This window comes from Acomys russatus, chromosome 19 (assembly GCF_903995435.1).
Source record: "Acomys russatus chromosome 19, mAcoRus1.1, whole genome shotgun sequence".
Lineage (NCBI taxonomy): Eukaryota > Metazoa > Chordata > Mammalia > Rodentia > Muridae > Acomys > Acomys russatus.
The window spans coordinates 17633484-17652282 of NC_067155.1; the positions used below are offsets into that span (position 1 = coordinate 17633484).

The 18799-nt window shown below is 57.7% G+C and overlaps 2 protein-coding genes across 5 annotated transcripts; both read left to right on the plus strand.

Moving 5' to 3' along the window:
* The first annotated feature begins 1323 nt into the window (after positions 1–1323).
* Positions 1324–10155, plus strand: Fbl (fibrillarin). The gene is made up of 9 exons (XM_051162807.1): positions 1324–1374; positions 5154–5345; positions 5434–5541; positions 5633–5727; positions 6530–6700; positions 7980–8112; positions 9195–9307; positions 9779–9924; positions 10001–10155. Exons 1-9 carry the CDS (start codon positions 1365–1367, stop codon positions 10023–10025), a joined length of 993 nt encoding a protein of 330 aa, XP_051018764.1. The 5' UTR covers positions 1324–1364; the 3' UTR covers positions 10026–10155.
* A 262-nt stretch (positions 10156–10417) lies between these two features.
* Dyrk1b (dual specificity tyrosine phosphorylation regulated kinase 1B) lies at positions 10418–18483 on the plus strand. 4 transcript variants are annotated; one of them, XM_051162689.1, is made up of 12 exons: positions 11161–11297; positions 12316–12479; positions 13225–13350; positions 13523–13711; positions 13982–14129; positions 15297–15583; positions 16119–16265; positions 16347–16487; positions 16763–16798; positions 16883–17078; positions 17433–17539; positions 17627–18483. In XM_051162689.1, the coding sequence occupies exons 1-12, from the start codon at positions 11219–11221 to the stop codon at positions 17996–17998; spliced, it is 1992 nt and encodes a 663-aa protein (XP_051018646.1). In that variant the 5' UTR covers positions 11161–11218; the 3' UTR covers positions 17999–18483. The 4 variants fall into 4 exon arrangements, with proteins under 4 accessions (XP_051018649.1, XP_051018646.1, XP_051018645.1 ...); XM_051162692.1 differs by lacking the exon at positions 11161–11297 and adding an exon at positions 10418–10506 and having other exon boundaries at positions 16763–17078; positions 17627–18482; XM_051162688.1 differs by having other exon boundaries at positions 16763–17078.
* The last annotated feature ends 316 nt before the right edge of the window (positions 18484–18799 follow it).

Below are 18799 nucleotides of genomic sequence, written 5' to 3' on the forward strand. Positions count from 1 at the left end.
TGTCAGAATCCCCTTTAATCTTTAATGCTCACTTTTGTCTTAAAAAAAAAAAAAAGAAGAAGCCGTCGGGTGGGGTAAACTCACACCTGTAATCCCAACACTCGGAGAGGCAGAGGTAGGCAGATCTCTGTGAGTTCAAGGCCAGCCTGGTCTACAAAGTGAGTCCAGAACAGCCACTGCAATACAGGAAAAACCATGTCTCCAAATCTAAAAAAAAAAAAGAAAGAAAGAAAGAAAAAAAAAGAACAGGGGAAAAAAAAAAAAGGATGTTGGAGGCTAGGGTGATTTGTCACCCTGACAACCATGCAGCCATCCCCAGGCACTTGGCTGCTTTGAATGGATGGCTCTCATCCAAGCAGCCTCCCCTTGGCGGCCAGCTGGCCTGCTGTCATGGCAGCCTGGCAGCTCTTGAATGCTCCATGGACACCTCCAGGAAGCTACAATCACTTCCATTCCAGCCCTGACTATTCCCAACAGTTTACATGGACTTCTTCCCACCGGAAGCCTCTGTAAACCCTAGCAGCCACTTCACCTAGGCCAGAGGAGAAACACTCCCCCCCCTCCCCACAGCCCACCAAAAAGTCTGTGGTTACTGTGAAGTGTCCTTCCCCAGCATCGGAAGGCTGCGGCCTCGGAGGGGACACTCTTCTGCAGAGCTGCAAGGACTTCTGCTGCCCCCTGGTGGTGCAACACTAATACTGGACCATCTGCAACTCCACCTTGGCTTCCTCCATCGCTGCTGTGGACAGTTTTATCAGCAGCGTGGGCTGAATCCACGACGCGAAGAGGAGGGACAGGAGGCGGAAGCAAGTGCAAGCCAGAGACTGGCAGCGGAGCAGTGGCCTTAGAGCAGCTGGGACAACATTAGGGTGACCGAGGGATTTCCAGAGAGGGGCCGATCCAACCACCCTCCCACAGGCATACATGGACACACAACACCAACGCACATAAAACAGAAACAACAAACAAACGAGCACTGTTTGACCATAACCCCTGATTCCTAGAGTGTTACCGCAAGCGAGGGGGAGAACCGCGGCGCAGCTGGGATAGAATTCTCCTGCCTGGGAAAGAGCAAGGAGCGAAGCCAAAAAAAAAAAAAAAAGAAAGAAAGAAAGAAAAAGAAAAGAAAAAAGGAAAAAAAAAAAGGCAGTAGCTCCACAGAGGCTCTGGAATCCCCACCCACAACGCGCGTTCCGACTTCCGGGGAGCGCGCGCCAAAGGGGCGGGGCCACGCGCTTCCGTCACGCGTCGCCGCGCGCATGCGCTCCTTCCCACGTGCGAAAGCCTTGCGACTCGTGGAGGCTGGCGGGGAGCGGGGGGTGGACGCTTCAGATTGCCGGAGCCGCGCTACCAGGGACGCAGTGATGAAGCCAGGTAGAGGCCGCGGTGCGGGCAGGATTGGGGAGCCCCAGGCGCGGGGAACCGAGGGGGCATCTTGGGGCCTGGGGAACGTGGCCGGGAGCTCGGCTCACACACCGGCCTACAGGCCCGCCGCTTCAGACCGGCCGGCGCGGCCCTCCAGACCCCAGAGCTTGCGGGGCTCGCCTCTCCGAGCCCGGCTTTCGGGGATCCGGCCTGGGTCGGCAGGTGGAACGGCTCCGGGCTTGAGATCGGGAGCCCCCGTCCGCCACCCCAAGCCCTCCCTGCTGCCGTCATCACCCAGTGTCACCCGCCGTCAACGCTACCTTGGTGGCCCACAACTTAGCTTCCCCGGGTGCATGGGGACCTCCGGTCTGGGGTGCGCGGCACGCGCGGGTTCTCTCTCTCCCCGCCGCTTCCGGGAGGGGCGGGGCCTTCCTTAGACGTGGAGCATTGAAGGTCTGGGGACCCTAAGCTGTGGTGAGAGAAACTTATTGGGGTAGGTGAGTTGGGTTGGTTTTGTTTTGTTTTTTTGAGACAGGGTCTCTCTGTGTAGCCCTGGCTGTCCTGGGCTCGCTTTGTAGACCAGGCTGGCCCCGAACTCACAGCGATCCGCCATCCTCCAAATCTCCAGTACTGGGATTAAAGGCGTGCACCAACCACCACGCCTTGCTGCTGGTTTGGTTATTTTAGAGAGGGTCTTACCATGTGACTCTTCGCTGGGCTGGCCTGGAACTCGCTGCGTAGAGTGTAGATAGGCTGGCCTCAAAACTTAGAGATCCACCATCCAAATCCCAGGTACTGGGATTTAAAGGCGTGTGCCACCACCACTCCTGACCAGACAAAAATGTACTTTTCTTAGCAATATGTTATTTCGACCTCTGGCAGCACAGGCTTCTCAATCCCAGCCCTTGGGATGCGGAGGCAGGTAGGTAGATCAGGAGTTTGACACCAGATTCTGCTACATTAGTGATAGATTAAGCTTTTCCCCAGCGCCCGGGAGTCCAGTTTATTTTATTTTATTTTATTTTTTTCCGTTTTTCAAGACAGGGTTTCTCTGTAGCCTTGGCTGTCCTGGAGTCACTTTGTAGACCAGGCTGGCCCTGAACTCACAGCGATCCGCCTGCCTCTCCCTCCCAAGTGCTGAGATTAAAGGCGTGCTCCGCCATGCCTGGCTTGGGGGAGATTTTTTAAGCAGAGGTGTGCTTAAAGTCTGGGCCTTTTTAAACAAAGGCCTTTGTTTTCCTGTTTGTGTTTGGAAATGGGGTCTTGTTGTATAGCTTAGGCTGGCCTCACACTGGGCTTCCAAGTGGTGGCATTGCAGGCATGGGCTGCCTCACCCTGCTGGAGTTGTTGGTTCTGACCCAGGGAGGACCGCCGGAGGGAAGCAGGTTCTAAACCAGCAGACTGTATGTGGATATGGAGTTTTGTTTGAGTAGTGAGTCCTTCCGAATCATTTTCCTAAAAACTCCAGGACCAGAACTGGATCCAGGTACATGTTGGGTATTGGGACTGAGCGCTGAAAGCCCTGCCCACTGGAAGATGCCAACAGCGTGCCAGGTCTCTGTTGTCAGGCCCTGGCTGGTATACAAAGTCGTTAGGTTTTCGGCCTGACTCCTATATATCATCCCTGCTTGAGTTGGCAGGAGTGGAGATGCGGCTCAGTCAGTGGAGCGCTTGTCTGCAGTGCAGGAAGCCACAGATTTAATCCCCCCACACACACACACACAAGGAGAGACCGCCATGGTGCCCAGCTGCACTCAGGTAGGGGGATCGGAAGTGCAGGTTCGTCCTCATTGCACAGTGCATCCTGAGTTGTCATGCACACTTGGTGTCTTGATTGTTCTTGGCGCTGGCATGCTGTAACCAGAACAGTTAAAAACGTTGTGCATTTGGAGCCAGTGGGGGCCGGTGAGCGAGACAGTGTTGAATGTAGTGTGATGGTGAGGGCAGAGTGGGCCGCCTGAGCGCCGGAGGGTGCTGCAGTGTCGTGATGCCTCTGTTGACAGGAACCAGAAAATGGGAACCGCTCGCAGGAGAGCTTTCAAAGCTGGCTGTTTTGGGGGTTGGGGAGTGGGGAGGGGAAGGCAGCAGAGAGCCTGAAGTCAGAAAAGCCAGGGTGGGGGACAGGTTCCTGACATGATGGGTATTAATTTGGGCTATACATTAGGGTCTTGAAGGGACCTCAAAAAGAAAAAAACATGCCTTTCTCCGGGATTCTTTGTGAAGAGAACTGTGATCTCACTGTGGGTGGGGAGGGGGAAGGGGAGAAATAGCCTGACAGTGTGTGAGGGTTTTGAAGATGAAACTGTTAACTTCAAAAACTAAATTAGGAATAGATACCAAGTTGAACTGGTTTGTTTGTTTGGTTGGTTGGTTGGGGTTTTCTGTTTTGTTTTGTTTTAATTCTGGGGAGTTGAACTCAGTGCCTGGCGTGTTAGAGCTGCAGTACCCAGCCCCTTGAGTGCAGTGCCATAGAAAGGACAAAAAACCAAGCAAACCAAAAGGAAAAAGAAAAAGAGCAAAGATGGTTTTTTGTTTCAAATACCATTAAACAGAGTGTTAAGGTGGCGCACTCCTTTAATCCCAGCACTTGGGAGGCTGAGGCAGGTGGATCTCTTTGAGTTCAAAGCCATCCTGGTGTCTCTAGTGAGCTCCAGATTTTTTAATAATAAAAAAAATTTTTTTTAAACAAAAAAAGTTGGAAGCTGTCAATGGGGTATGGTCACAGAGTGCCATGACAAAAGCTGACAGTGCACGTCAAATGAGCTCATTTTGAGCCATCGCTAATCTTCCAGCTCTAATAGTATGCAGATGTTTTTGAAACCATTATAGAGAAGCTGTCAACCTCAGTAACAGAATGAAGTCCAATCCAGTGCACTGCTGCTCAGCGGGCCGTGTTTCCTCCGCCCGAAGTGGGCTGGGGATCTTGAGCACTGGCCTCCCCATGTAGCCCCTGCCGTCTCTGGCCTCCACTTCCTGGAGTCCTGGTTTGGATGGACCCAAACTGATGTGCTAATGAGCCCCGATTGCCCACCCTTAAAAGGGCAACTGGGGAAATCTTCTTTTCCCCCTATGCTGGGGGGAGGGAGGTGACAGTCTTAGAAGCAGGGGGATGGATTAGCTGGACTGAGCATCAGGCTGGGGGCTTGGCACGTTTTTCTAGAGGTCTTGGAGATGCTGTGAGGGTGTAGGAGATCCCGTTCCTGTCCAGCACATGCATACTTGGGGCTCACTGATACCAAGGATAAAACGTGTTCCGTTAACCTGCTGTGCCACAAGTAGACTGGACTGTCTGCATCACCTCATCCCTAGTTAGTTGGATAGTCTGGCACGTCTTCCTGTAGCGGCCCCTTGCTGAGGCCCATCGTGAGAAGGACACGGTGCTAGGCCCAGTGCTGCAGCCCATAAACAGCACTGGGGGTGGAGGCAGGAGGAACAGGAGCCGCTGCGGTGACTTCAAGGCCAGCCTGCCGTGCTGGCCACCCTGCTCCAAGAGAACTGTGTGCCACTGGGTTTGGCTTTCTGGACATCTGTTTTGTCAGTTTGGGGGACTGTGCTTTACAGCTGAAGGTTGTTTGCATTGTAGATTGCTGTTCCCTCCTCTTTACGTGCCCATGCTGCTGATGGGACATTGGGCGGTTTGGCCTGCAGCGTTGGCTGCAGTGGATGTTCCCCTGAGCACACACAGGCATGCTCTTTGCTGACGTCTCGCTTCTGTGCGGCTGCCAGGCAAGGCTTGTTTAACTTCTTAGCCTTCATTGCTTTAGTCCCTCTTTTTGTTTCTGCTGCAGGTTTCAGCCCCCGTGGGGGTGGCTTTGGTGGCAGAGGAGGCTTTGGTGACAGAGGCGGTAGAGGAGGAGGCCGCGGAGGCTTCGGCGGTGGACGAGGAGGCTTCGGCGGTGGTCGAGGAGGCTTCGGTGGAGGTCGAGGTCGGGGCGGAGGTGGTGGCTTCAGGGGCCGAGGAGGTGGACGAGGTGAGTGGGGTTGACGTGGAGGTTGGGAGCAGGTTCTGGATGCTGCAGGGAGGGGGAAGGTGGGGCCTCCGTCTCCTACTGCCGCTCTCTCCTACAGGTGGTGGCTTCCAGTCTGGGGGTGGCCGGGGTCGAGGTGGTGGCCGAGGAGCCAAGAGAGGAAACCAGTCAGGGAAGAATGTGATGGTAGAGCCACATCGGCACGAAGGTGAGTATGGCAGGTGGGGACGCGGCCAAAGCTAGTGGACCGTGGCCAGAGTCCTCAGCCGCCCTGTGCTCTGCTTCCGTCCCCTTACCAGGCGTCTTTATCTGTCGAGGAAAGGAGGATGCCCTTGTCACAAAAAACCTGGTCCCTGGAGAATCTGTGTATGGAGAGAAGAGAGTCTCCATTTCAGTGAGTCCTGGACCCCTGTCCAAAACCCAGGCCCCAGCTGATAACGTTACCTGCCATCCAGTCTTGGTAGTGTGCCCTACACATGCCAGCTGGGGGGTGTATTGCTGCATGAGTCAGGCCGAGCACACTCCTCTCTTAAGTCTCCCCACCCTCTGTGGCCTCAGAGCCGCTGCCGTTCCCAGCCCTGTTGTCTCCCAGCTCCATGCTGAACTGGCCCCTTATCGTCTGTCTCTGGCCAGGCACTGCCTAGTCCTTCTGATGGGGCTTGGCCACATTGCTCTGCCTGTCCAAAGCCATCCTCACAGCCACGTCCTTGTCTGGCAGCCGTAGGTCTCCCCACTTCCCTCACCTCCTGTGCCTGGAACGCTCTTCCAGGCCGGTGTGGGTGGCTCTCTCCTCACCTGCAGGTCTGGTTCACACGTGTCCCCACCTATTCCTGGTCCGTTTCCTCCCTTGCACGTCTTCCTTGCTCTCTTGCAGTTGCATATCCTCTCTCCTGCCCTGGTCCGTACAGCCCATCACCATCTCCTGTGCCACTTTGTATTTAGTCAGTTCTGTGGGTGCTTAGTCTCTCGGGCAGGATGGATGTCCTGTTTGCTCCTGTCTCCAGCACCTGGAACAGATGCGGGACAAGAAGGAATGCCTAGTGTCCAGTTCTTTCTTTCACCTCTGTATTTACTGTCTTTTCCCTGCTTTGCATGCGCATTTGAATGCACAATTTCTTTGGGGGCCCTAGGGTTACAGGACTGGTGTCCTGCACAAGGACCCGGTGCTGATCCTGTCCCCATGTCTCCTGGCTCAGGAGGGAGATGACAAAATTGAGTACCGAGCCTGGAACCCCTTCCGCTCCAAGCTGGCGGCAGCAATCCTTGGCGGCGTGGACCAGATCCACATCAGGCCTGGGGCCAAGGTGCTCTACCTCGGTGCCGCCTCGGGCACCACCGTCTCCCACGTCTCAGATATTGTCGGCCCGGTGAGTGTGCAGATGGGGGTCACGGTAGTGGCCCTGCTGTCTCCCTGCACTGACTGACCCCTCGTCCTGTGAGAGGGACAGCTTGAAGCTGAGTTCCTTTCAGTGCCACTCCTGGGTTCTTGATTCTAAGAGTTGTGAGCAAGGATGTGTGGCCAGTATTAAAATAACCCTGAGCTGGGAGTGTAGATACCAAATTATGTTCCAGGGCTAAAAAGGACAGCTTGGTCATTAAAGTACTTGCCACACAGTCGTGAGAAACTGATCTTGACCCTCAGAATCCATTAGGGGAAAAGCCCAGGTGTGGCCATGTGCCCTCATATTAACAGCACTAGGGGTGCAGCAACAGGCAAGCCTCTGGAGCTTGCTGATCTGCCGGCTCCACAACAGTGAGAGATCTTGTCTCAAAAATAGGATGGGCTGGGCGGTGGAGGCACTTTGAGCCCGAGCACTCGGGAGGGAGAGGGAGGCACATCTCTTGAGTTCGAGGCCAGAGAAACCCTTTCTCTAAACAACAACAAAAATAGGACAGGCAGAGTGCCTAACATTGTCCGCTGGCTTCCATACACACAGGCAAAACGTTTATCTCCCCCAAATCTAGTTTTCTGCTCCCCACTCCCCTCTATTGGGGCTTGAGCCTAGGGCTTCTTGCACGCGGGCAGGTGTGCCATGGCTGGTGACACCCCCGCCCCTGCTTTCCACTCTGGAGCTTGTGTTCTCCGTGGCAGTTCAAGTGCCCCGTGCAGGGGCCTCTGCTTCTTAGTGTCTCAGGTCACAGCCTCCTGCTGGTGACTGGATTACACACTGCTCAGTTTGGTGCGTGAAACGCACACACACCTTTGTGGTCTTAGCCTCAACTGCGTGCTTAGACCTCATCTAAAAACAAACCGCAACAAAACTGACTTCTGTAGGCATTTAACCCTGTGGCTTTGGCAAGGCACTGGAGCTCTCTGAGCCAATGGTTAACCCTTTGGAGAGCAAACTTATTTTGAAAATTAAACAAAGTGCTGGCCCATTGCAAATGCTGCTCTGTTCCTTCATCTCTGCACTGGGTGCCTATGTCGGGAGCTTGGGCTCCAGAGTCAGAAAACTTAGGATCTTGTAGCTTTGTTTGTGAGTGGTCATGGCAGGTGGCTTCTCTTCTCAGGCCTATTTGTTCATCTGGACTGTAGACACGACAGTCACTCAGGTCTGAGGACCTGCTGCAAGTGCCACACAAGCCCAGTGTTGGCAACCATACTGGAGAGCCAGTGTGCGCTTATCCATGTTGGGTTTATTTTAGGACGGCCTCGTCTATGCAGTTGAGTTCTCCCACCGCTCTGGCCGTGACCTCATCAATTTGGCCAAGAAGAGGACCAACATTATCCCCGTGATTGAAGACGCTCGGCACCCACACAAATACCGCATGCTTATCGGTGAGGGGCCTGGCGGTGGCCCAGGGAGGGTAGGATAAGCCACTCCATGTCTCCCAGAAGAGGCAAGTGTAGTTAGACTGAGGAGAGGGCTCTTGGCTGCAGGACTGTGAGGAGCTGCGGGTGCAGCCGGTGCAGGGTCATCTCTCTCTCCTTCCTTGGGAGGAGCTGCGGGTGCAGCCGGAGCAGGGGTCATGTCTCTCTCCTTCCTTGTGAGGAGCTGTGGGTGCAGCCGGAGCAGGGGTCATGTCTCTCTCCTTCCTTGTGAGGAGCTGCGGGTGCAGCTGGTGCAGGGGTCATCTCTCTCTCCTTCCTTGAGGCCCCTGCACTTCTGCTCCCCTCTAAAATGTGTTACGCTGCCCTGGTTTGCGTTTTATAGCCTCTTGCCTTTCTTTATGTTATTTGATGAGATTCTAGCCCTGAACGCAGCACCTATGACCCAGTGGCTGTTTTTTTTTTTTAACCACCTCCAAGGTCTAGTCTAAAAGTGAGGAAGAAGCCTGGTGAGCCCCCAGCGGTGCTCAGTACTTGCCGTCCACTTGCCCCAGACTTTAAAGGATGTTTTCACTCCATCGCTTTCTTGTTCCTGTTGAGCTTCATGCTGCCTTAAACACTGCGCTGCACTTCTGTTTGTCTGCTTAGTTGGTTTTGGTTTGGTTCTGTTTTTTCCTGTGCATTTTGTCAGTGCACTCAGCCCCTCCTCTGATCATGTGACAGCCCTGCCCATGTCTTGTCTTTAACTGCTCTCCTTGTCTTTTTGATGACATGCCTGTCCCCATGCCCCTGAACCCCGACCGGGGTGATCTCGAGGGCAGGGTCCTTGTCTCTGTGTCCCCCATGCCCAGCCCAGGGCTGGCCACAGAGTAGGTGGCAACCATGCTTTACAAGAGGAGCAGATGAGAGATGTGGCTTTGGGTTCTGGTTCCTCCTTTGGGGTGCTTTGGAGGGAGGGTATGTGGTGGGGAGTGAGACTGGAGGCAGGAGGCTCCCAGGAACTTGGCAGTAATGGAGCATAGGCCCCCGTGGGAGGCCCTGGGAGGTTCTCTGGTGGCTTCTGTGTATAACTGCTGTTCCCTTTTCCTTAGCAATGGTGGATGTAATCTTTGCCGACGTAGCCCAGCCAGACCAAACCCGGATTGTGGCCCTGAATGCCCACACCTTCCTGCGGAATGGAGGACACTTTGTGATTTCCATTAAGGTGTGGAGCTTGGGCTGTGAGGGCGGCGGGCGCCTGATCTCGCGTCTGAGCATGAGAGCCTATTTGACTGGGTTCGTCTATTAGCTCTCTAGTGTTGAAGTGCAGATTGGTGTGTGTGAAGCGTTTGGAACAGGTTGTGGTATAGAATAAACACAAAAGTAACTACAGCAGGTGCATTTCTCAAAACCTTTTAATTTGAAATAGACAACCCTTCAGGCGTCTTCACCATACTCACAGCTGGCCCGCCTGTTGCTGCATGTGTGCTGCTGTTCCCAGCTGGGCTTCAGCGGTCACCAGGATGTGGGAGAGAAGTCCTTCATGTACCCACGGCCTTGGATAAATGGAGCAGCCTGTTTGTAACCCAAGCCAAATTAGAACTTCTGTAACGAAGTTACAGATCCCTGGGTCTCCAAATCTCTAATGAAACCATGCTTAAAGCACCACCCAGATTTGAGTCTCCGTCTCCTCCAGGCCAACTGCATCGACTCCACGGCGTCGGCGGAGGCCGTGTTCGCGTCCGAGGTGAAGAAGATGCAGCAGGAGAACATGAAGCCGCAGGAGCAGCTCACGCTGGAGCCCTACGAGCGCGACCACGCCGTGGTGGTGGGCGTGTACCGGTGAGTGCCCGCGCCCGCCCCCCGCCCTGTGCCCCCTAAGGACGGTTACAGCCTCGCCCCTTTGGTTTCCTCACAGGCCACCTCCCAAGGCGAAGAATTGAAACGCGGAGCTGCCTAGAATTGGGGGGAAATGTGTGTTGCTACTGTTGCACGTGTGGTCTTTGTTTTTTTGTTTTTGTTTTTCTATTAAAAGACTCATCTGTCTCCCCCTGTCTGGTGCCGATTGCTCATTGGCCGCAAGACGCATGCGCCCTTGATCCTCTTCGGGTGTGCTGGGGAGGGGAGGGGGCGCCTGCCAAGCTTCATCCGGTCACATGGTGCTCGCTCCCCCGGCGTCCGCTACGCACGTCCGCGGCTCGGCGCCTCCAGCGCGCAGGCGCACGGCGCTGCCTCGAGTCACGTGAGCGGTGTGGGGGCGGAGCCGACGCAGGGGGGCCGGTTTGTTGTGGTCGCCATTTTGCTGGTTGCATTACTGGGTAATCGGGGCCCTGGCTCGTCGCGCCCACCGCACACCCGCAGCCCGTGGGCAGGTCTGAGCTCGGGCTGCCCGAGCAGATTGCGGCCCCGTACCCACGCCCTCAGGTAACGGGGCTGCGGCGGGCGGGGCGGGGGCAGCCGGGACCCGCCCTGCCCTGCCCGTCCCCGCGAGATCTAGCAGTGGGAAGGAGCGGTGCTGGGCCGGGGCGGTGGGTCGCGGCGCTCCGCGGCCGGGCTCCCGGAGGGGCCGAGCCGAGGGAGCCCTCTCGAGGGGGAGTCTGGGCGGGGGCAGCCCGGCCCCGCTCCCGCCCTTTGTTTGGGCTCGGCTGCGCTGGCCGCTTCGCTGTCGCCTAGCAACAGCTGCCCTGCGTGCTGATTGGTTAAGCTCTTGGCGGCGGCAGCCAATGGTGCGGTTGTTGCCATGGGAGGTGCGGCCTGCCGGGTTCACTTGGGCCCCGCCCGCCGGGAGTCCACCGGCCGGGGCGGGCCAGCCGGGTGGGGGGCGGGACGCCAGGGTCCCTGGGGGCGGGTGGCCGCGCGGGGCGGGGCTGGGCCGTAGGGCGAGGGTTAGCCCGCCCCTCCCCCGTCCACCTGCTGTCCCCTTACCCCCCCTCCGCGTGCCCCGGTCTGACCCTCGTCCCGGCCTCTCCCCGCCTCTCCCCCGCCCTCCCCCCCACCCCGGTGGCGGCGGCGGCGGCTGCTGTTGTCACCCACCGGGCCGCCTGTCCCGCTTGCCCTCACCGCCGCGGGGCTGGCCGGGCCGGCCGGGCCGGGGACAGGCGGCCACCTTCTCATCGCCGCTGCCCCCGTCACCACCATGCTGGCCGCTCGCCCGCCGCACTGGGGGCCCCATCGCGCTCCAGCCCCCCGTGGGCCCACTGCCAGCCCTGACCCGGGTAGGGGTGGGAGTGTGGGAGGGCTTGGGAAGAGGCTGTTTGTCAGTGAAGCCCCAATGGAGGGGCCTGGTGTAGCAAGGCATAAGATAGAAGGGACTCTGACATGGGGGAGGCTTCTAGGGAGAGGATTTTGTTCCGGAGGACACTTTAAGGGAGCGAAGCCTTGCGTGGTGTTTAGGGATTTGGCTGTTGGGCCCTTCTAGGAATAGACTCAATTGTGAAATGACCCGGTTTAGAATACTGGAAGAAGACAGTGACTCTAAACTGTTGAGAAATGACACCTCCCTCTTGTTTTTCCGAGGAGTCGGGGTCTTGGAGTAATGGAAACCCTAGTGGGATAAGCGTAGACTACTTACAAGAAGGGTCCCTGGTGCAGGAGACCCCAGATAGAGAGCGGTCTTGGTGGGTCTGTCCCAGGGGAAAGTGTGCCATGGTGGTTGAGACATCTGCAGTGCTCCCGTGTGAAGGCGTTCTCAGATAACCTTGGTTGTGCTGGGAGCCCAGGAGGACTGCCTCGTTCTTTAGAGCAGAAAGAACCTAGTGGGTGTACTAGGCTTGAAAGTGGGCCTGGGTGTTGAGGGAAGAGCACGTGAGGGCGGGGCTGTAGGTGAGTGGCTTCTCATGGCCACCGGTAGAAGTTATGAGAAAGAAGGAGTCCTACTGCCTAGACTACCCGGTCTCTGCCTTCTCTTCTGCTCTCGCTCTGTGCCCTTCCGTCCTGGTCTGTCCCCATCTCCTCCCACCGTGCCTGCCTCTGATCACTCCCTTGTACGGTTTCTTGATGTCTTGCCTCATTCATTTATTTGGCTGATCATTTGTTGAGGGACACGGCTATGCCAACCTATTTGTCATTTTTTCCTGTGTGTGTTGCTGCTGCCTGGTGCTGGTGCTCTACCCTCCTCCCTCTGCCTCCCCTGGCCCTGCCTACCCCCCTCTCCATGCCCACCTCTCCTCTGCCTGGCCCTGACCTACATGCCTTCTTGTTCCTATTGTCTCCCCACTTCCTACCTGCTCTCAGGTCTCAGCGGCGGTGGCAGCCGAGGTGCAGGATGCGAGAAGGCGCCCCCCGGCCGGGCTCCCGCTCCAGGCCTCACACCCCTGCGGCCCTCTGAGCCCACCATGGCCGTCCCACCAGGCCATGGTCCCTTCTCTGGCTTTCCAGGGCCCCAGGAACACACACAGGTAGGCATTCAGCTGGTTTTGCCACCTGCCTGAGGATAGAAGGGTCTCCAGACAATAGCATGTTTGTTGGAGGACCTCTGGGGATTTTGGAGGCCTCACGATCCTGAAGAGTTTGAGGTAGTTGGGGTTCGGTGAGCCCATCCTCACCTTGCTGAAGACTGAATTCCTGAGCTTCTCTGTCCCTCCACGCCCACCCCACCCCAGTGGTTTTGAGGGTTAAACAAGTAAAGTGCAGTGTGTCTCAGGCTCAGAACGGTCACGCACACAGGCCTGAGTGTTCACAAGAACAAGTTCTGGAGGGCAAGAAGTGAAGAGGGCTCACTAGAAGGAAAGTGAGCTGAGGGCAGTGGGCGCTCAGGGAGTCTGATCCAATCCAAGAGTTTTAGGGCCTGGGCAGAGACCCTCGCTTGAGGGTGAAGACATGGACATACAGGAGATTCAATGGCCTGCTCCCCAGAAACGGTGATTTCACGTGCAGAGATTCGGGGCACAGAACCCAGATACAGAGCAAATGAGCAGGCCAGGGGCTAAGTGGAAGGTCAGAGGTCAATCGCTCACTTCAACAAATGTCTAGAGGACGGCTGCCGTGAGCCAGGCCCCGCAGGATAGGGCCTGTCCTTGAGGAGCTTGTAGCCCTGTGCGCAAGTAGAGAAGTGTGGGCACGGGCCCCTCCTCTGCCCTTGTCTCCCTGCGTGCTGCAGGTGCGGGCTCTGCACAGCGTTTGCCCCTCTCTACCCCACCCCAGGTCCAGGTGTTGCCTGATGTGCGGCTACTGCCTCGCAGCCTGCCCCTGGCCTTCCGGGACGCGGCTGCGGCGCCGCTACGCAAGCTCTCAGTGGACCTCATCAAGACCTACAAGCACATCAACGAGGTGGGCGGGCGGGCGGGGGCCCTGGGCGGTGCTGGGGAGGTGGGCAGGCGGGCGGGGGCCCTGGGCGGTGCTGGGGAGGTGGGCAGGCGGGCGGGGGCCCTGGGCGGTGCTGGGGAGGGCCCTGCTGCTGCCTGGGTCACTCAGGGTTGCACTCTCCTGGCTGCCTGAGCAGGTTTACTATGCGAAGAAGAAGCGGCGGGCCCAGCAGGCGCCGCCCCAGGACCCGAGCACCAAGAAGGAGAGGAAGGTCCTGAACCATGGCTACGACGACGACAACCACGACTACATCGTGCGCAGCGGCGAGCGCTGGCTGGAGCGCTACGAGATCGACTCTCTGATTGGCAAAGGCTCCTTTGGCCAGGTGTGCGCTCCCCCACGCACCCAGTGCCCGCATGCAGACAGCACTGACCTGGACCGCGTTCCCTCCACCCCCCAGTGCTTGCTCACTTGCTGCAAGCCCTGTCCTGGGCCAGCCACTAGAGCCACACAGCTGCCCTCTGCCTGTGCTCTGTAAAGAACAAGGCTGTCGTAAGAGAGCTGTGTTGTTTTGTATTTGTTACAAGGCTCTGATGACTGCGCTGTGAGTGGCTGCTGGGCCTCTCACCCCCAGGTAACTGTCATGTCTCCACAGGTGGTGAAGGCCTATGACCACCAGACCCAGGAGCTGGTGGCCATCAAGATCATCAAGAACAAAAAGGCCTTCCTGAACCAGGCGCAGATCGAGCTGAGGCTGCTGGAGCTGATGAGCCAGCACGACACAGAGATGAAGTACTACATAGGTGAGGGCGGCCAGCGCGCACGGCGGCTGCGGCACACGCCCCTCCAGGAGCAGCTGCGGGCTTCTCAACCTAAGCCAGGCTTCTGCTGTGCTCAGGGTTTTCTTCTGCCCTCACTAAGGGCTGGGCTCTGCTGCAAATACGTCACATGAATTAACCTCCCCCCACCTGCCTGCTGAGAGATGGGGCAGTTTTGTGCACGTGTTGGAGACAACCCGAGACACTCAGTGCTGTCGCGTACATGAGGTGACAGTTTATACTCAACAGAGTTAATAGTACGAGAAGCAGTGGCCTCTGGAGATGGGCCCCCGGCTTCAGTTCCTCTGAAAAGGACAGCCAGTGGCCCTCGCCACAGAGATAGATACAACAAAGAGGAAAAGTGGGTTTGTTTGTTCGTTGGGGTTGTTTGGTGCTGGTGGTACTTTAGGAGGTTTTGTTTGGCCACACTGGGGATCAGATCCAGGGCTTCATGTATTCCAGGCAAGCAGTTGTCATGGCCCTCTGCCCCCACCCCAGAAACACACCTCCAGCCCTCTTTTTACCAATTATCTTGAGATAGAGTCTCGATGAATTGTCCACATGGGCCTTGGCCTTACACTCTTGGTACACCTGTGTGCAGCGACCTGGCTCTGTCCCTGCACTACCAGGCCCAGCTCAGTGCTGTACAGGAAATGAGGGAAGCGCGGGCCTGTTCTGAAGCGGTATTAGTCGGTGACGGTGCCTTTTATTTCCCTTAGCAGTGCCAGGGGTTGAATCCAGACCCTTGTGCTTGCTAGGCAAACATGGTGCCCCCTTTGGACATCCTATACCTTACACCTTTGTTACACCGCCCTTTGGTTTTTTGTTTGTTTGTAATTCCGGGCTTCACTGTATAAACCAGGCTGGCCTTGAGCTCATCGTCCTCCATTTCATCTTTCCAAGTGCTGGGATTACAGTAGTGCTCACTACCGCCTCCTAGCAAGAACCTTCCCTTTGGTAAAACAAACAAACAAACAAACAAAGGCGAGGTGTGAGAGACTCAAGAGAGTTAACATGCTGTGGAAGGAAGTGCAGTGAGTCACTGCAGAAACACCTGAGGGCTCGCTGCAGGGTTCCAGGCGTGGTTGCTGTGTGGCCTTGAGCTGCCTACGCTGTCAGTGTGTCTGACCTGTTGTCTGCTGTCCCCCACAGTGCACCTGAAGCGGCACTTCATGTTCCGGAACCACCTGTGCCTGGTGTTTGAGCTCCTGTCTTATAACCTGTATGACCTCCTGCGCAACACACACTTCCGAGGAGTCTCACTGAACTTGACACGGAAGTTGGCACAGCAGCTCTGCACGGCGCTGCTCTTTCTGGCCACACCGGAGCTCAGCATCATCCACTGCGACCTCAAGCCTGAGAACATCCTGCTCTGCAACCCTAAGCGCAGTGCCATCAAGATCGTGGACTTTGGCAGCTCCTGCCAGCTTGGCCAGCGGGTGCGACTCTTGGCTCTGGGCAGGGCCAGTGGCTTGGGTGGGGTGGGGTGGGGTGGGACGGTGTCATTTTGATCCTGGAAGCTGATGCCAAGAGATGATAGTGGGTGTGGAGAGACCCACCTGGAGGGAGGGGTCAGAGGTGAAAGGGGCAGAGAAGACCCAAGCAAAGAAGAGAAAGGGTGAAGCTGAGGGCTAGGGCAGCTCCTCAGAGGAGGGCACTTGTGCTCTGAGCCTGCGCACTGCTCTCCTTGAAGCCTTGAGACCTCACGTGAGCAGGCCAAGCCCTCCAGTTAAACTAGCACAGTACAGTGTGGGGTGACCAGCCTCTCTTAGTCAAGGGGCCAGAGCTGGGAATGGAGGCGGGGTTAAAGAGGGCCACTGAAGAGAGACTGGAAGCTGATGGGCAAGACAGCGACACTCACTTGTACCTCATCGCTGAGGACCTCAAGACCTCGAAGGCTCTGTCCTGTTCTCAGGCGTGGCCTTGTCTTTAGTTAGGTCTTCTATGGAACCTGACTACTGTCCCCTCCCCCAGATCTACCAGTATATCCAGAGCCGCTTCTACCGATCCCCCGAGGTGCTCCTGGGTACACCCTATGACCTGGCCATTGACATGTGGTCCCTGGGCTGCATCCTTGTGGAGATGCACACCGGAGAGCCCCTCTTCAGTGGCTCCAATGAGGTGTGCCCCTGGAAGGGGTGTGCTGGAGGTGGAGGGGTGGAGCCTGGCCACCTGGCGTCCCTGACCGCCACCTGCCCGCAGGTGGACCAGATGAGCCGAATTGTGGAGGTGTTGGGCATCCCGCCCGCGCCCATGCTGGAACAGGCACCCAAGGCTCGCAAGTACTTTGAGCGGCTGCCTGGGGGTGGCTGGACCCTACGAAGGACAAAGGAACTCAGGAAGGTGCGGCCCCTACCCTGTGCCACATCTCCCTCCCTGGGTGGCCCCTCACTCACACTTGGGGCTCCCCTCTCCTTGTGTCTTTCTGTCTTCCTCTCTGCCTTGTCTGTCCTTTCCCTCCTCCCCTGCCCACCCCGTCACCATCCGCCCCGCAGCTCTTGTTAGCTTCTCTCTTCCTCTTTCTCTCTTGTGCCTCTGTTTCCCCATGTGTGTCTCCCTGCCCCTCCTGCCCACTGACGGCCACTCTCTTGCCCCCCCTCCCACCCCCTCCCTGCCAGGATTACCAGGGCCCTGGGACACGGCGGCTGCAGGAGGTGCTGGGCGTGCAGACGGGCGGGCCCGGGGGCCGGCGGGCGGGGGAGCCGGGCCACAGCCCCGCCGACTACCTCCGCTTCCAGGACCTGGTGCTGCGCATGCTGGAGTATGAGCCCGCCGCCCGCATCAGCCCGCTGGGCGCTCTGCAACATGGCTTCTTCCGCCGCACGGCCGACGAGGCCACCAACACAGGCCCGGCAGGGAGCAGTGCCTCCACCTCGCCGGCGCCTCTCGACACCTGCCCCTCCTCCAGCACCGCCAGCTCCATCTCCAGCTCTGGTGGGTGCCCAGTGATAGGTGTGCACCTCAGGGCCCAGCCCGGGTGGTCTCACCGTTGGGCCTCGGTCTTCCAGCCCTTGGAGCTACCAGATATCCTGAGCTCCAAGGCGGGGTGGGGCAGCCCCACATGACCAACAGGATCTCAGAATCAGGGCTTGAGACTCCACCCCTGAGCCCAACCTGAGCCTTCCACACAACTTTGACCCTAGATTTCAAAGTTGCGGTGTTGGAGCCTTCGCATGGGCTCTGGCCTCACGAGTCTAAGCTTCGGGGTTAGGTGGTGAAGAGACCCTGCTCCTCTTCTACCCCCTCCCCCACCTCCCTATCTCATCATCGCCTTCCCGGTGATTCTAGGAGGCTCCAGTGGCTCCTCCAGTGACAACAGGGCCTACCGCTACAGCAATCGATACTGTGTGGGGCCCGGGCCCCCCATCACCGACTGTGAGATGAACAGCCCCCAGGTACTGCAGCTGTGAGACCGTGGAGGGGGGTGCCAGGGGGCCTGGGACTCGAAGATCTCACGGGCCACGACTCCTTTGCTTTTTTAGGTCCTACCCTCCCAGCCTCTGCGCCCCTGGGCAGGGGGTGACGTGCCCCACAAGACACATCAAGCCCCTACCTCTGCCTCGACATTGCCGGGGATTGGGGCACAATTACCCCCCCAACCCCGATGCCTCGGAAGACCCCCATCACCAACATCACCACCACCCCCGGAGCTGATGGATGTGAGCTTGGTGGGCAGCCTTCCCGACTGCTCCCCGCCTCATCCAGCACCCGCCCCTCAGCACCCGGCTGCCTCAGCCCTCCGGACTCGGATGACGGGAGGTCGACCACCTCTCCCACCCCCTGATGACCCTGCCACTCTGGGGCCTCGTCTGGGTCTCCATGGTGTACCCCAGAGCACAGCAGCCAGTTCATGACCCTGCCCCCTCCCTGGGGCCCCTCCTGAAGCCATACCCCCCCATCTGGGGGCCCTGGGCTCCCATCCTCATCTCTTCCCTTGACTGGACTTGCTGCTACCCAGCTGGGGTGGGTGAGGCCTGCACTGACTGGGGCCCAGGGCAGGGGGTCAAGGGAGAGGGGTTTGGCCGCACCCTTCCCGCTAAGACTGGACCCGTGGCCCACTCTCCCCCCTCCCCGTTTTCTATTTATTGTACCAAAGACAGTGGTGGTCTGGTAGAGGGGAGATTATTCCCCCTTACCCCAGGGCCCTAGGAGGGGGTGGGGGCAGGTAGGGGGAGATGGCCTTGCTCCTCCTCGCTGTACTCCCCAGTAAAAAGCTTTCTCACATGCCTGCCTGAGCGTTTGCAGGGCCTTGGCTCCCTCCCCTGACCCTCAGAGGCATGGTGGGGAAGGTGGTGTGGGGAAGGGGTGCTTTGTGGTGTGGGTATATCCCTCCTGGGGGCATCACAGTTCTTGGTGCAGGCAGGCGGTCAGTGGGCTTTAGAACCGAGACACATCTGGATGCAGCAACCCTGGCCCACGTTTGCACTTCCAGGGTAAAGGCCCCCTTCTGGCCTGTTGAGAGGAATTGTAGTATTCTGCCCTCATCCATCAGGGCTTCCATAGAGCCCACCCGTGTCAGGCAGGCACCCAGTAGAGACTGGGTGCATTCAGCAAGCCTTCCTTGGTACCATCTGGGGAACAGACAGGCAATGGGTACAGATTTTACCCCACCTGTGTCCAGCCCCGCTCTGGAGTCATTGCAGAGTATTGAGATT

Bases quoted from the DNA above. Each gene is read 5' to 3' on its own strand.
- Fbl (XM_051162807.1), top strand. The intron at 5,728-6,529 runs GTGAGTCCTGGA...CTCCTGGCTCAG, and splicing joins AGAAGAGAGTCTCCATTTCA to GAGGGAGATGACAAAATTGA. The intron at 9,925-10,000 runs GTGAGTGCCCGC...GTTTCCTCACAG, and splicing joins GTGGTGGTGGGCGTGTACCG to GCCACCTCCCAAGGCGAAGA.
- Dyrk1b (XM_051162688.1), top strand. From the start codon at position 11,219: ATGCTGGCCGCTCGCCCGCCGCACTGGGGGCCCCATCGCGCTCCAGCC. The intron at 11,298-12,315 runs GTAGGGGTGGGA...ACCTGCTCTCAG, and splicing joins CACTGCCAGCCCTGACCCGG to GTCTCAGCGGCGGTGGCAGC. The intron at 12,480-13,224 runs GTAGGCATTCAG...ACCCCACCCCAG, and splicing joins GGCCCCAGGAACACACACAG to GTCCAGGTGTTGCCTGATGT.